Source organism: Erigeron canadensis, chromosome 6, assembly GCF_010389155.1.
Source record: "Erigeron canadensis isolate Cc75 chromosome 6, C_canadensis_v1, whole genome shotgun sequence".
Classification (NCBI taxonomy): Eukaryota; Viridiplantae; Streptophyta; class Magnoliopsida; order Asterales; family Asteraceae; genus Erigeron; species Erigeron canadensis.
In genome coordinates this window covers 22812215-22828380 of record NC_057766.1, presented here as the reverse complement: position 1 = coordinate 22828380, position 16166 = coordinate 22812215, and the positions used below count along the sequence as shown (strand labels likewise).

At 33.6% G+C, this 16166-nt stretch overlaps 1 protein-coding gene and 1 long non-coding RNA gene across 2 annotated transcripts; both read left to right on the top strand.

The window, feature by feature from the left end:
* Positions 1 to 1112: 1112 nt before the first annotated feature.
* LOC122603855 (cationic amino acid transporter 5) lies at positions 1113 to 3185 on the top strand. Its single transcript, XM_043776685.1, has one exon. The coding sequence runs from the start codon at positions 1218 to 1220 to the stop codon at positions 2982 to 2984; it is 1767 nt and encodes a 588-aa protein (XP_043632620.1). The 5' UTR covers positions 1113 to 1217; the 3' UTR covers positions 2985 to 3185.
* Positions 3186 to 12114: 8929 nt separating this feature from the next.
* On the top strand, positions 12115 to 13923 carry LOC122605953. The gene is made up of 3 exons (XR_006324764.1): positions 12115 to 12325; positions 13263 to 13329; positions 13729 to 13923. It is a non-coding gene; the product is annotated as an uncharacterized LOC122605953 (long non-coding RNA).
* The last annotated feature ends 2243 nt before the right edge of the window (positions 13924 to 16166 follow it).

Here is a 16166-nt window from a genome sequence, read left to right as displayed (position 1 = left end):
GGGGGGTTTTAGCACCTTTTGTGTAGGACGCTATAAAAAATAGTGTCCTAATAAACTATTTAATAGGACGAATGAGTGGTTGGGGTCATATTATAATGTAGGCAGTTAAACGGATGCCCCAAAAAACTATGTAATAAGGCGGATGAATGTTTGAGGTCCTATTATCATATAAGTTATTAGGATGCTTAAAATGTGAATCCTAATAAATTACATTATAGGACGTTTAGTAATTGATGTCTTATTATATGGTAATGTAATAGGACACTTATCATCAAGAGTTTTATTAAAACATTAACCTAATAGAACACTTGAAATTTCAGTCATAAAAAGTCAATGTAACAAGACCCTAATTTGTCAGAGTCGTACTATAACATTATTTATTATGACACTTGATATTTAAGTTATAAAACATCACTATAATAAGACCCTTATTTGTTAGAGTCGTATATTATAACATAACTTGATATTACACTTTGTATTTAAGTCATAATAAATAAGTGTAACAGGTTCTTATTTGTCAAAGCATACGAATGTCTTTTTTTGGCGTTATGGCATTCATCGAATAATATGGCATTTGGGTGTTATAACTTTAACCTACCCATACCATGATCCTCTCATCTTGCAAGTTATAAACAAAGATTCTATACTAAAACGAGTTCTTAAAAAGTTTCTAATTAATACTTTTAGAGAACTTATGATTGTAGGCTTAACATTTTGCAAAGGAACCTAAATAACTAATACCCTGCAAGTTGCAAATAGTTGTATAATGCTCTGTCTCGTAAAATATTTGGCCCTTTATGTCATAAATGGCAAAAATGACATCCAAGGGATAGTTGGGTGACTGATCCCCATAAGTGATAAGTCAAATACGAGTATCAAATATCAACCATATATTGAAAATTATGTAAAATTCAACCTATTGATTATTCTTAACCATTTTCTTAATTATTCATAAAATGTTTACAAAGAGAGGTTTCGAATTTGAGAACAAGAAAATTTGACGCCTAATCAATAGAACATATTGTAGTGACCAACTTGTATAATGTCCAATAATACAACTGTTTTTCTTTGTTATACCCGCGTATATCACATCTATCTATAACACAACTGACCCCATAAAACAAATGGTCTTAAAAGTCAAAATTTCAACCAACAATAAATCAGACTCAAATTTCCTGCACAAATCTTAACATTCTACAAATTTTACAAAACAAAACATGACTTCATCACCACAAACCATAACTAATGAACCACAATATTCCTACTTTAGATGGACAAAACAAGATTTTTTTCCAGAACAATCATTCAAAAACTGGGGTACTTACAAGCATGCCTTGTCACATACTTACTCTCGTTTCAAGGACCGCCTTCTAACTCGATCTGAAGATGCCGAGGAGATCGAAACACTTAGAAAACAAAGCGAAAACGATATGAAACGATGCTTAAACTGGTGGGACTTAATGTGGTTTGGTTTTGGTGCTGTCATTGGTGCAGGCATATTTATTCTTACTGGCCAAGAAGCCAACAAGAACGCCGGGCCAGCTATCGTTTTGTCTTACGTAGCATCCGGTTTTTCAGCTATGCTTTCGGTTTTTTGTTACACAGAATTCGCTATAGAAATACCCGTGGCGGGTGGCTCTTTTGCATACCTTAGAGTAGAGCTAGGAGACTTTGCAGCTTTTATTACTGCTGGAAATATTCTGCTAGAGTGCATCTTGGGTGGGGCGGCTGTTGGGCGATCATGGACGTCATATTTTACTAGTCTTTTGAACCGTGAAACGAATTCTTTGAGAATTCATACGAATCTTGCTGAAGGGTATAATCTTTTAGACCCTATTGCAGTTGTTGTACTTGCAATTGCGGCTACAATTGCTATGAGTAGTACACGAAACACCTCGTATGTTAACTGGATTGCATCCGCGGTCAACACCCTAGTGATTTTATTTGTAATCATCGCTGGGTTTTTGCACGCGGACGTTTCTAATATGAAGCCCTTTGCACCTTATGGCGTTGAGGGTGTGTTTCGGGCTGCAGCAATTGTTTATTTTGCTTATGGAGGGTTCGATGCAATTGCAACTATGGCAGAGGAAACTAAAAACCCTGCTCGAGATATACCTTTGGGTTTACTTGGGTCTATGTCGATAATTACAATAATTTATTGTTTGATGGCACTTTCGTTAAGTATGATGCAAAAGTACACAGATATTGACCAGAATGCACCCTATCCGGTTGCATTCGAGAGCGTAGGGTTGAAATGGGCCAAGTATCTAGTGGCTTTAGGTGCACTTAAGGGTATGACCACGGTTCTATTGGTTGGTGCCCTTGGACAAGCTCGATATATAACTCATATCGCACGAGCCCATATGATACCTCCATGGTTCGCTTTGGTCCATCCAAAGACCCAAACTCCAATAAACGCTACTTTGTTAGTGACGATTTCTAGTGCTTGTATAGCATTTTTTTCGAGTTTGGACATTTTGGCTTCTTTACTATCTGTGAGCACGCTCTTTGTTTTCATGATGATGGCGGTTGCACTTCTCGTTCGGAGGTATTATGCAAAAGGGGTTACTCCAAGACCGAATCTACTCAAACTAGTCGGGTTTTTGTCAATAATCATCGTGTCATCAATTGGGATTTCGGCTTGTTGGGGGTTAAAATCAGGTTGGGTGGGTTATGCTGTGACGGTTCCTTTATGGTTTTTAGGAACACTTGGGATTTCGTTGTTGTTGCCACAACAGCGAACCCCAAAAGTGTGGGGAGTGCCCCTAGTTCCATGGCTCCCCTCACTTTCGATAGCAACAAATTTGTTTCTAATGGGGTCATTGGGGTACATTGCTTTTATTCGCTTCGGAATTTGTACTGGAATTATGTTGTTGTACTATGTGTTGTTTGGTCTCCATGCCACTTACGATATGGCACATCAGGAACCCGAGCTTAAACCAGATGGTATAAAGGAAGACAATGACGGAAAAGCGTTGGCTTAGCCCATTAGTATGCAATACAAATAATGCTTAAGTTTTTTAGTGATTTGATATCCTTGTATTGTATAGTTGTATATGATTTCAATGAAGTCCAAGAAGCAAATTTACAAGTTGAACAACCTTACTCATTACCAAGGTTGTAGTGAAATCAGATGTAATTCTACTTTTCGATCAGTAAATTAGTTATAGTGCTTGCTTTGTTAACTTGATAATGTTGATATTCGCTATAAAAACATGCGTATGTAGAGCAAATATAGGGTTATGAGGGTTTAGAAAGTTTCAAAAGATAAAAATCATTTTCCTTTCCAGCTAAGATGACACAACTGAAGACGAATCTAATGGATACACCACCATCCATCATCCAAAAAACTATCGTCCTCCCCTATTCGTCTAAACGATAAAAGGCAATGATACTTCAACTTTTCTGTTAAAAATTTTCAGCTTTCAATGACTATTCGCGTAAAACTATCTAATGACTAAAAGGCAATGATACTACCCCCTGCCTCGAAGGTCGAACTTGTAGCTCAATACACCATAAACATAGAAACAACCAATAAGCTTGTCGCAAACGATGTACAACTGATCTTATACTTAAAAATGGTAGTTATGACCCAATTTTTTTTTTTTTTTAAAATGAGATGGGTTGATCCACGCTACATTATACTGTATCTTTAATGGTTAAAAACTTAAAATAATTGGAAAACGAAAAACATATAAAGAAATTAGTCAATTGTGAATTTACAATAACTCGTGTAAACTAATAACTTGTGGAAGACGGTGTTACTTTTTTTTTTTACATATAATATATAATCCAAAATTTAATCATGATGGTTGAGTATTACAAGTTTGTAAAAGATGTGTTTATTAGGTTTATGGGTTTATACTTTTTGTAGTTGGGCTTACACATTTTTATTGGACTAAAAAGTTCTACAAAATTTAAAACTCAAAACTTTAATACAGCATTCTTATTATTTTTTTTTTTTTGGGATAAGAAAAGGAAGGCTAAGAAAACTTCTTATTTTTTTTTTTTCTCATTCTTGAATTTTTTTTTTTTGAAAGAAAAGAATGGGAAAGAAAGGGAAACTTTGGGCTTTTTTATCCAAAAATTTTCCAGCCAAATATGGTCGGATTTGGAGAGAAAAGTGTACATCAATGTATAAAAATACCAATATACCCTGCTCGATCTATGCTGCAACCGATCTATGCTCGGATAGTCAGATCTGCTGCTGCTGCTAATGGCAGCAACTCAAGAATGAAACTGAGCTGAAGATCTAAACGAGTAAAACGAGGAGAAGGAGCCGAAGATCTAAACGAGTAAAACGAGTTGAAGATCTAAACGATTTGAGCTTGGATTGGGGTGGGGTTGAGTTAATTTACAATTGATGAGGAGATCAGGTATTTGTGGTTATGAAGATAAACATGAACCCTAGCTGGTGAGTCTGATATATATATATATATATATATATTTATTGAGGATATAATTGTAAATTTTTGTTTTTTTATCCTTTCTTTTCCAATCTTGTTTTTGTAACTCGAGAATGTCTTTTTTCTTATATAATTTTCTATCCTTTCTTCCCTGTCCAATCTTCCCCTTTTTTTCTTTTAATAAAAACTCAAGAATATAATGTAAAAGTCACAGCCAGGGTAACTTTAAATTACTGTCCACACCAAGAAAGCAAACCCTCGCATTCGCACACAACAACAACAGACTAATAACAACTATACAATAACCACAACCGCCGCACACAGATCTCCTGTAGTGGTGAGTAGGGATGAGCTCGGTACCATTACCGTACCGAAACCGAAAATGACAAATTTAAGGAACCGAATATCGAACCGAATAAGAAAAGCAGTACCGGTTCGGTGTTTTCGGTATAATCCCGCATGGAACCGAATTCCTACACCTAAAGATGCCTTATAAAGTAAATCACGTGATGACAGGCGTGTTCAGACTGATTTATATATAGCTGGTAATAATCCTTCAATCTTGTTGTGGAAATAAAAAAGAGTGATATGGCCCAAAACCCATAATTAAATTAAATATGTAACAGTGACGAATATTTCTAATAAAACAGAGTGCTATGCGTAGATGTCCGTGTAAATGTCACTAATGGTCATGTAGAAAGAATGGTTTTCTTTGTGGAGGAAGTTATATGTAAAACTCCAATAATGCTATTTCAAATAAAAATCACTAACTCCTCGTGTGGAAACAAAAATTGATACCGATTTAAAAGTAAAATTTGGATGGACAGCAGCCAGCAGGACAGGAATTATAATTATAATAAGGTAGACAGGCTCTGAAATTTTTTGATGAATGTACTTAGCATTGTACAGGTGAAATCGAAATGGTTGTTGGCTATAACAATGTGTCTTCAACTGAAAAGACCATGTATAATATCATCATTTTAGAATTTCGGTACAAATTTCGGTTTTCCGTACCGAACCGATTTGTACCGAAACCGAATAGGTACCAAACTCAAAACCGTTACCGAAACCGAATCCCCATTGGTACCGATTTTTGGTACCGGTACGGTGTCGGTTTGGTTTCGGTATTTCGGTAATTTTGTTCATCCCTGGTGGTGAGGTTTCGAGCAGTTGTCATGTCGTGTTTTTCTCATGGAGTTCGAGTCTTCGTTGTGGTTTAGACTACTTTCATAAAGGTACTCAAAAGCCTGAGAAAACACCTGGGGACCGGAAGAAATATCCAAGGCCAGGTGAAGCAGGTATTCCAAGGAGAAATCTGTTTGAAGGAAATCCATTTTCATCTTGTCGAGTTATGTTCAATATTTGAAGGAAATCTACTCATCGGGGGAAAATACTTCGGTTTGACGTGGCCACCTGGGAGAATTAGATTTGAGTTATGACCAGCCATCTCCTTTAAGGTAGCGCATACTTAGTGTAAATTGATTAACATTTCATTTTGGGTAGTTCGTTCATGATTGCAACATTTTTTGTTTTTGCTAGAATTTCGAACTTCGAATTACGCCCTCAAAAAAGAATACATATGTAATGAACTTTTGTATGGCAAAGAAGCTTACTAAGAGAACATGCTACTTATTTGAACATCTTAACTGATGAACTTGGTTTTAATTAAAAGGCCATAAACACTCAACTTTAGAAAAAAGTAACCATAATGTAGTTGATAAACTTTCAACTTTAGAGAAAAAAAAATGGAGTTAAGTGTATAATATATGCTGAAAAACACATTCATCACTTTATCCTTTTCTTTTCGTTTCTATTCTCTACGGGAAATGATTAATCCTCATAACAAAATAGCTTAAAAATCCTCCTAACTAGTGGATGATGACATGTGGAAAAATCAGGGGGCAAGATTAGGAAAGAGAATTAATGGATACCATATGTCACCTATACTACATGTGGAAAAATCAGGGGGCAAGATTGGTGCATGCGTATTTCATAGTGTATGAGCAGTATTTTTATGTATTTGATAAATTTGTAAGCTATCAAACTCAGTATTATTACTATATTTCTTATGAATTGATAAATTGTTTGCAATGCAGGTTTTTATGTATTTGAGGCTTTGTCTGCAGGTTCAGTTATATGGTAACTACCTCATTTCTTTGTAAGTAAGTTCGTGTGATGTTCATTGATATGTTTACATGAGCTCAACTTGTAGTAATATCATGTAGATAAAAAAATGGCTCATGATTTAATGCTGGGGTAGGACATCTATACTACATTTGTTGTCATTAGCTACCTTGCAGCTTTTATGGATTATTGTACTTGTTTAGCAATGCATAAACTCTCAAAAAAGTTCTTCATCCCCGAAACTAGGGTGAAATATATAATTTTAATAGGTTCCGATATCAAAACACCTCAAGATTTCTAAGATAATAAAAGTCGGAAGAGAGAATTTTGAGAAAACAGTTATGGACTAATAATAGGTTCAGAAGGTTTTAATGCCATAAGCCGGTTATGGCCATATCGGTTAAGAAGGTTTTAATGTCAGAAGAGAGTTAGAGTTTAAAATATTACTCTTCATTGTGAATGTAAATCAGAGCAAAGCATGACAAGCATATGTTTATGATATGGTCACTACATATCTCACCTATTATATGAGGTTATTTTGATGGGAAAGTAAAAGGTTTACAGCTTATGGATTTTAGAAAACAAAATTTGGCTCCTGCACGTGATAGATACCATTTTAAAATGATGTTTGCTGCTAAAAAAATTATGTATTCATCATTTACAATCATGTTATAATTAGTAAAATACACTTCTGGTCTATTACGATAGATATGTTCTTTTGATGCACGTCTCCTACAGTGGCGAGATAGAAAATGGTGAGTTATTGCTAAGCAAGTTCAATTGGGGCCATGCTTTCTTGTCCCTCTAACAGGTATATTAATTACTTTCTATACCCAAATTACTACATTTATAGATGTCATGTTTTTTGTGTTTGATGTATCATCTAATGATTTAAGTGATAGGTGTATCAACTTGAAAGAGTAAAGCTTAGTGTCAAAGCAAAGATCCACCAGGAGGGTCTTGAGGATAGAGATAAGTCGTTCTTCGTCATCCCAGGTCTAGAAGCTTGCTGCAAATATAGAACAGTTGGTTTGGAAAAGGTCAAGGGCAGAAAGTGAACACTCCTTGACGGGTGGGTTGTGTTTACTCCACAGTTGAGTTAGAACCCGATCCATGTAGATATATGAATATATGATCGCATTACAAAATAAGAAGAGCAACTAAACACGAATGATTTTTTAGAAACTTGGGTTCTATATAACCCAAGACTTTAGTTCAACTTAACTGTTTGATTCTGGATGGATAATAGGCAGTGCCTTTTACTTATTTTGTTTCTATTAAGAAAACATTTTGTTGATGTTGCTGTTCATTGCATTACAGTACTTTGCTTTAAAGGTATGGAAGGCACATCGAGTTGCTAATGATACCAACAGGTCTTGGGTGTGGTGGGATTATGTGACAGATTTCCATATTACGTGTTCCATGAAGAAAAAGAGATATAGCAAAGATTGTGCTGAAGATGTCATCAAGTCTCTTGGTAATTACTAAAAACTTTTCTCAAGAAACTGAATATCGTGACTGCAGCGGTATTTCAACTGTACTACAGTGTTATATGATATCACTGGGCTCAAAGCCCGTTGGTCGTAATTAACTAACTACTCTGTGTATCATAATAACATTATGCTAACTGAATAATGTTATCAAATGATTCATCAAGACTTCCTAGTGAAAAGATACAGAAATGCATGGGTGACCCTGAAGCTGTTTTAGAACGAAGTACTAAAATTCGAGCAAGAGTCACAGGTAATACTATTTTTAGGGGAATGAAAATAGTTTCTTTCCAAATTGCTCAACGAAAGTATAAAACGACAGATTTTTTAAATTTTGTTTATAACCAGGCTGGACGAGGATCGCGTGGTGATACAGCCATCTTGCCAACCTTGGTGATTAATAAAGTTCAATTGAGGTAGTCTTTTTCACCTGATTTTTCCTGGGTAGAGAGGTAATGCTTAAGGCAATATTTAACATGTTCTGCTTTGTATTTTTCGTTTATATAACAGGAAAGTTGGAGAGAACTGCTGTATTACGAGCCATATGTTCGGGATTTAAGGACACAACTGAGCCTCCTAAATGTTTTAGTGGAGTTATAATTTGATTCCAAAAAGTCAACAAACGTATAACTATTATAATGTTTTTATAAAACTCTGATGTATAGATCTTGAGACAAACGAGTGTCTTGAAAGGAACAGGGGTGGTTGGATCGACTCAAAAAATGGCATAAGTTCTTGCAAGGTTAGCAAAACTAGTAGGCTTTGTTCATCTAAAGCCAATTCATTCAAACAAAAAGAATCTAAAGTTTTTTGGTGCCTTTAGGATACTTTTAGGAGAAGAGTATGTTAGTGTCCTATGATCAATGTTGTGCAATATAGAGGAAATGGATACACATCTTGAGACCTATAGGTCAGAACTCCAAAAGTAAGTTTGTTATTTTCTCTATAAAAAATACATTTATTGTTTTTTTGATATTTATTAGAAAGTTGTACTTTTTGATGAATGCATAAACATGATTGTAGGTTATAATAGTGGGAAACCGAATTTCATGAAAATGTCGAGATATATTGAAGCGTAAACATGATGATATATGTCTTTTGTTTGTTTAGGAGGTGCCTTATGCCTGGACTCATCCTCCAGAGGACTAGTCCTAATTAGCGCCACATCAGCAAAAAAAATCATCCAAGGACTATCCCCTTAAAACCAACTTTATACCCATGACTAGTCTTGGATCTACCATTTATTTTAGGATTATTTACTGAAATGGTACCTGGACTATCCACCATATGACTGGTTTCATACCTATAACTTTAAAATTACTCTCATCATACCCCAACTTATCAATTTTTCACTTGGACGATACCTAATTTGACGGGCGTCAGTTTGGCCGTTAAGTTGGGTTATGACTACCGTAAATTTTAAAGTTTTAGGTATGAAACCAGTAATATGGTGAATAGTCCAGATATCATTTATGTAATTATTATTATTATTATTATTATTATTATTATTATGGTTGTTATTGTTTTTTTTTTAATTACACAAAGTACATTGATATTTTTTTTTGTAAATATTTATATTTATTTTATAAAAGAATACTTTATTTTTATAAAAAAACTATTGTAAATATTTAATTTTTTATTAAAAACTATTAATATTTCAAAAACTATTATTTATAAAATTTATTTTTTAATAAAATAATATTTTCTTTTATTAAAGATCATTTTTAGTACAAAGTTTTTATTTTTATAAAAAAATATTTTTCAATCTTCTTTTTTAAAGGGGTGAACCGGAAACAATATCATAATTTCTTGTATTGCATTAGTACCTGTACAACTACTATGTAAGGTTTGAATCAACTCAAAAAAGATTTAATCAACTCCATGTGGTGGTATCCATTCAAGACTTCACGTTCATTTATCAATGCTTTACATGAAATTAATGTACTGCTTCTGATTTACTTATTTTTTTAAATAAAAAATAAATAAATATGAAATAAATAAAATCATCATGGATCTATAATCTAATTGATTAATAGTTTTTAATAAAAAACTAAATATTTACAATATTTTTTATAAAAATAAAGTATTCTTTTATTAAATAAAAGTAAATATTTACAAAAACTATCAATGTACTTTTTAAAATTATTTATTCTTAAATAATACTTTGTGTAATTAAAACAACAACAACCATAATAATAATAATAATAATAATAATAATAATAATAATAATAATAATAATAATAGTAAAAACATCACTTCCATTAGAAATTAATAGGATTTACAAGAAACTATAGTAATAATAGTATAATAATAATAATAATGGTTAAATACATAAATGACACCTGGACTATCCACTATATTACTGGTTTCATACCTAAAACTTTAAAACTTACCGTAGTCATACCCCAACTTAACGGCCAAACTGACGCCCGTCAGGTCAGGTATCGTCCGTGTGGAGAACTGATAAGTTGGGGTATAATGAAAGTAATTTTAAAATTATAGGTATAAAATCAGTAATATGGTGGATAATCCAGGTACCATTTCAGTAAATAACCCTTTATTTTATTATACACTCACAAATCAAAAAAAAAAATAAACAACTTGTCCTTGGGGGACGAATGAGCTAAGGACTAGTAGTCCAACCCCACGGTGTACAAGGAGGGGCGAATGGGGGGACGAACCAAGGATGAAGGCATAAGGTAGCTCCTTACTATCTACTAGTGTGTTTGGATGGGATTTTGATGGTGTTTTGGGGACCATCTGGTGTTTTGTTTGTTACTGCCTATATTTACTGCATAATGCATATTATTGGTGGGTTTTTCTGGTTGTTTTTGCAGGCTAAAAATGTTGTTTGCTGGTTGCTGAAGTTGTTGTTTGCTGAAGTTGCTATTTGCTATTTGTTGTTTGCTGTTTGGTTGTTTGCTGAAGTTGCAGTTGCTGTCATTCGTATTTAACTTGTTGAAGTTGTTGTTTGCGGAAGTTTTTTTGTTGATGTAAAGTGTTGTTGCTGAAGTTTGTTGTTGCCGTCATTCGTATTTAACTTGCTGAAGTTGTTGTTGCTTCAGTTTTGGTGGTTATGAACTTAAGTCATGGTGCTTATTCATAAAGTTCAATCATGATACTTGGATGTTATATTATTCTAGGTGGTTTATCTAGATAGTAATGTGGTTATAAGTATTAGCCATGTGAAGAAATTTGAGCTTTATGATTTTAATTCTTTTCATTTATGCTTCTCAATGTCAGCTTACTAGTTTGGAATTAGCATTCTTATGGTAGAATCTAAAATTTTTAATATTGTTGCTAATCACAGTGATTGTTGATATTGATGTAACATTATATATATATATATACTAGGTCTTTTACCCGCACGATGTGCGGCTATTTAAAAATGTTATTCGTGTTGTTTAGTTATATATGTATTAATAATAACTTTTAACAATTATAACTTGTTTTTTAAGCATAAGAAAAAAATTGTTCATAATGAGATAAAAGTAACCAAATAAAAGACATCCAGAAAGCTAAACTTATATTCACAAGTAAAACAGTTAACACAAAATTGAAATGAGATATAATGATAAACATAAAAGATGTTGGGAAAAACCAACCTAATGGATGTTGTTGATGATGAATAACGTATAGGAGAAGAATTAAAGATAAATAAAAACGGAATTTGCAAATTGCAAATTTCATACGAAACTATTAAAGGAGGAAAATCTGTCTTTTCAAAAAGATTTAGAAGGTATAATTTTATGTATAGTTTTAGATATTAGATATTACTTATTTACTGATATTCTTATATTATTAGTTTGAAGATCTAAATTAATATATTAATATAATAATGTAACATCCCAAATTTTTAGGCCAATGAAAAAAATTAACCTTTATTATAGTTTTGACATTAAAATAAATTCCTAGCATTTAAAATTAAGTTACAGTGTTCAATTAGTTGGAACTTTAGCGAATAGCGGTATTTTTACCCACTTAATTTCATCAGGGGCGTGGCATTAAGGGGTGAGGCCAGCCATCTCTTTTACTTGGTGAGTCACTCTCCACCTTCAAATCCCATTCCTAATTCTCTTCTATCCTATCCTAAATCTTCCAATCTTATAATCTTATGAAAACTTTGTTTCTAACTAAATCAATCAAATAACAATTCAAGTAATAATAACAAGAAATTCAACCTCCATGTATTCTAGCTTTCTAATTGGGTGAATTAAGGTGTATGAATATGGTGAATTTCAAATTCATAAGAAGGGGGAAGAAGCAAATGTGATTCTAACTCTATATCATTTCCATGTCTTGAAGGTATGAGTAATTTTAACTATTGTCACCCTAGTTTTAATTGTTCCTATGAATTAGGGTTCATGCTAGAAAATTAATTTGGGAAATTTGGGGGTTTTCATATATATGAGCTAATTTCTATAATACAAGTTAGGGTTATGGTAATTTAATCAAATTTAGGGTTTTAATTGGGTTGGATGGTAAATTTTGATGAATGGAAGTAAGAGGAAATCTGGATAGATTCTGCCCCTGATGTTGTAACGAGTTAAACGCCCTCATGACAGCATTTTCACTTGTTGAGTCCTAAAAAGAAAATGTATGTTATTGTGTTAGCAAAATTTTCCCACTGGAATGAGTTCAAAATTCGAAGTAGAACTCTAGTTATGAATTTTTGAATCCAGTGGCGCAATGCTGATCTTTCAGCAAAAATGATTCTGATGTTTGTTATTAAAACGAGTAAAACACACGTATGTGAGTCAAATAATGTCTTTATCACTGAAGATGAAATGTACCTAAATGTGTTACAAAGAGGTGGCCACTGGAATGAGGTCTAAATGTGTTGTAGAACCCAAGTTATGGTCATTTGAAGTCAGCAAGGTCAAAGCTGTTTAACAGCAGCAGTTTTGGTTTTTAAAACGACCGGAAGGCAACTTTTAAAGATAATTCACAGGTTGGTTACTATAGATAAAAGGTAGGCATATGTGTCATGTAAATTTGGCCACTGGAATCATGTTAAAAGAGTGAGTAGAACTTGAGTTACACTCGTTTGAAGGCAGCTTGGTCAAATGATAAAATGGTACTTTTTGTATGAAAACGATATAAGAGATACATGTTAGGTGAACTAAACCCAAGATTAACATAAGAGTGTAAATGATGGGTTGGGTGTTGGAATGCTAGCGATTATGGCTAGATGGCCTAGTATGTGATTGATGATCCTTTATGCGTTATGATTTGTTGCTAGGTTGAAGCATACATGTTTTGTGTTCATGCGGTCTTCTTGATTCATGATTTTGGTTTTCGCGGAGGAGGTGAGTACTCTTGCATACCTTTATGTTTACGTTGGGTCAATTACCATGAGATGTGAATGTTCCAAGCATGGTAATTGATTTGGCGTGAAGCCCATGTGGGGCATTGGTTATGAGGCCTAAGAACCTCCGGGGCCTAAGAATCCCGATAGTTGATGTGAAATGAGGCCTAAGAACCTCCGGGACCTAAGAATCCCGATAGATATAATTTGTTATGATTGTTTAGCTTATATGGATCCATATATGTGTTGATAGTGTGCAAGGTGAGCATGTAAATGTGGCATGACGGTGTCATAGGTTACATGTGAAAGTCATTGCACTTTGCCCTCCTTCGTAGGTATAAACGTATGCAAGATTATTCACTAAGCTTTGCTTACTTTTTAGTTGTTTACCCTTTTATAGGTTGTCCCGGATGCGGAAGAAAGTAAGTATTGTAAAGATTGAAGTTAAAGATGCTTAATGGATATGGGTTGCTTTGGTTAAATGGGATAATGGCATTGGTAATAGGACCCATAGTGACCCCTTTGAACTATCGGCTCTTTGTACACTTGTTATGTCTTTTTGGAGAATTATTATGATGTCTAGTGTTGGACTCGAGTTTTTAGGTATTTTAAATGGGTCGTTTTGTAGTTGTAATGTATTGATTTTGTTTAAACGTGTTTGGAGAAACTCATAATCCGTAACAGGTTTGGATGATGATTTTACGAATGGGTTATGCCGAAATTTCTAATTTTGTACGTCGTCATTTGTAAGATGTCAACTCGGGTAATTGACCCATTGGTGGTAAAGTGAATGTTTGGTCAACGGATACTTTTACCTTGCGTATTTTTGAGTCGAAATGTTGAAAAACGTCAAAAGGAGTGTTTTTGGTGTACAGCAGAAGAGGACGGCCTTTGTGCAGAGGACGACTCTTGTGGACGGCCTCTGCAGGACACAAGACGTCCACAAGAGCCGTGCTCCTCTGTAACTTTTTACACTTTTTTTTATCGAGGCTTCGTTTGATCTTTTTGGGTCCTGAAACTCGCATAGTAGTCTATTAACGTCATTTTAAGAACATTCCAAGTGTCTTTTCTTTAATTGGAACATTTTGATTTTTCGCGAAAATTTGGCCGTATTTTTCGAAGTATAATTTAACTAATTTGCGTTTCTTTTCTTTTATGTTCATACTTTTGGGACTAAATTGAGTCGAAGCGTTTCAAATAATAATATTATAAATGTACTGGAGTAATAGTTAAAATTTTGTTGCTAAAATTTTGGATTTGCATACATATGCAATTGATATAATACCCATGATACAAAAGAAAATTGATTTAATATTACTATTTTAATATTTCATAAATTGTTACTTTGATCGAAAATATGCACATTAGACTATTATTATTTTGATATTTTATAATAGTTTTGATTAGTATATATAAATGATGATAAAAAATAAATATTGTGAGGAAGAACATGGAGATGCCACATAGAAAAAATCTTATTTGGGAATGTTTAAGAATAGTTTTGAAGTGAAGTGGATGCCTTTAAAACGCCAGGATAACTACTGTTTACAAGATGTATAGATATATTATATATATGTATATGTATATGTATGTATATGCTATTTAGATGGGTCATCATTGATGTAACATTGAATGTATATATATACAATGACGACGACCAAAAAAATAAAATAAATTGCGGGTTGACCCGCACTCGTTTGACACGCAATCTTGAAATTACCCGTTTTGACCCGCGCCCGTTTTGACCCGTTACCTAAACCCGGCCGACCCGCCCATTTTGCCAGGCCTAACTGCATTAATAGATTGAATATACGATTGAAAGAAATTTCAATGGAGTTGGGTTCCTCCGCATGGAATGGATTCACTCTGACAAGTATTGGACCAGAGCACGAGCACCCTGGTCGAACGCATGCATTCGTGTATTTAGAAATAGGCGTATCATAATTTGACATTCTAAAAAAATTGTAAAGATTATGACAAAACATTAAATTTCTATATTATAAGTGTTGAAGTATATATAAGGTATATATATTTTACTCTGACTAAAGCATGAACTGGTCTTAAAATAATTATGTAAGTACTTGATTTTCCCCAACATTGAAAAAAAATATACTTGGGTGATTGATATTTAATGAAGTTAAGATTAAAAGATTGGCGTATTTTAGACATACGTTTTATAAGTTAATTATCCTTTCGAAAACTTATATAGTAATAGTTAAAGGTAAAAAAAGAAAGAAGGGGAAGGGGGGGGGGGGGGTAATGGAAGGAATTATAGCCTCAGTAATACAATTGGATATTCATTGACTCACCCTGTATAAATCATATGATGCATGTACAATACTTCCATCCTGATCTCTACATGATATGGATACCCTGAAGGATCGAACCCGCGAATGTAAACTTCACATGTGGGTCTAGGTTTCATTGGTAACGAGTATCTTAAATGAATTACTTTTTGTGCGAAATGAGGATCAAACCTGATACTTGAAGTTATCAAGTATTTTCTTTACAACTAAGCTAACTCTTTCTTGATACTAATAGTTAAAGTTTAGTTGCATTTAATCATATTTTCACCTAGTCTACTTGAACTGGTTGTAGAACAATGACTTACCCATTATTGACCTGGTCTATATGAGAACGTTTTACATGGGCCACTCAAACACGAAATTAGCTAGAATTATCCAATTCCACAGAATAATAACAATCTAATCTATTCAATTTTGTTGTAACCATATAAAAACAAACATATATATTTCATCTACTTTGGCATCAATTCTCTTTTCACAACGACTTAATAGACTTAAGTTGACTCGACTAATTATCTAGCTATACACGAAC

Excerpts from the sequence above, each read along its gene's own strand:
- LOC122603855 (XM_043776685.1), top strand. The coding sequence starts at position 1,218 with ATGACTTCATCACCACAAACCATAACTAATGAACCACAATATTCCTAC.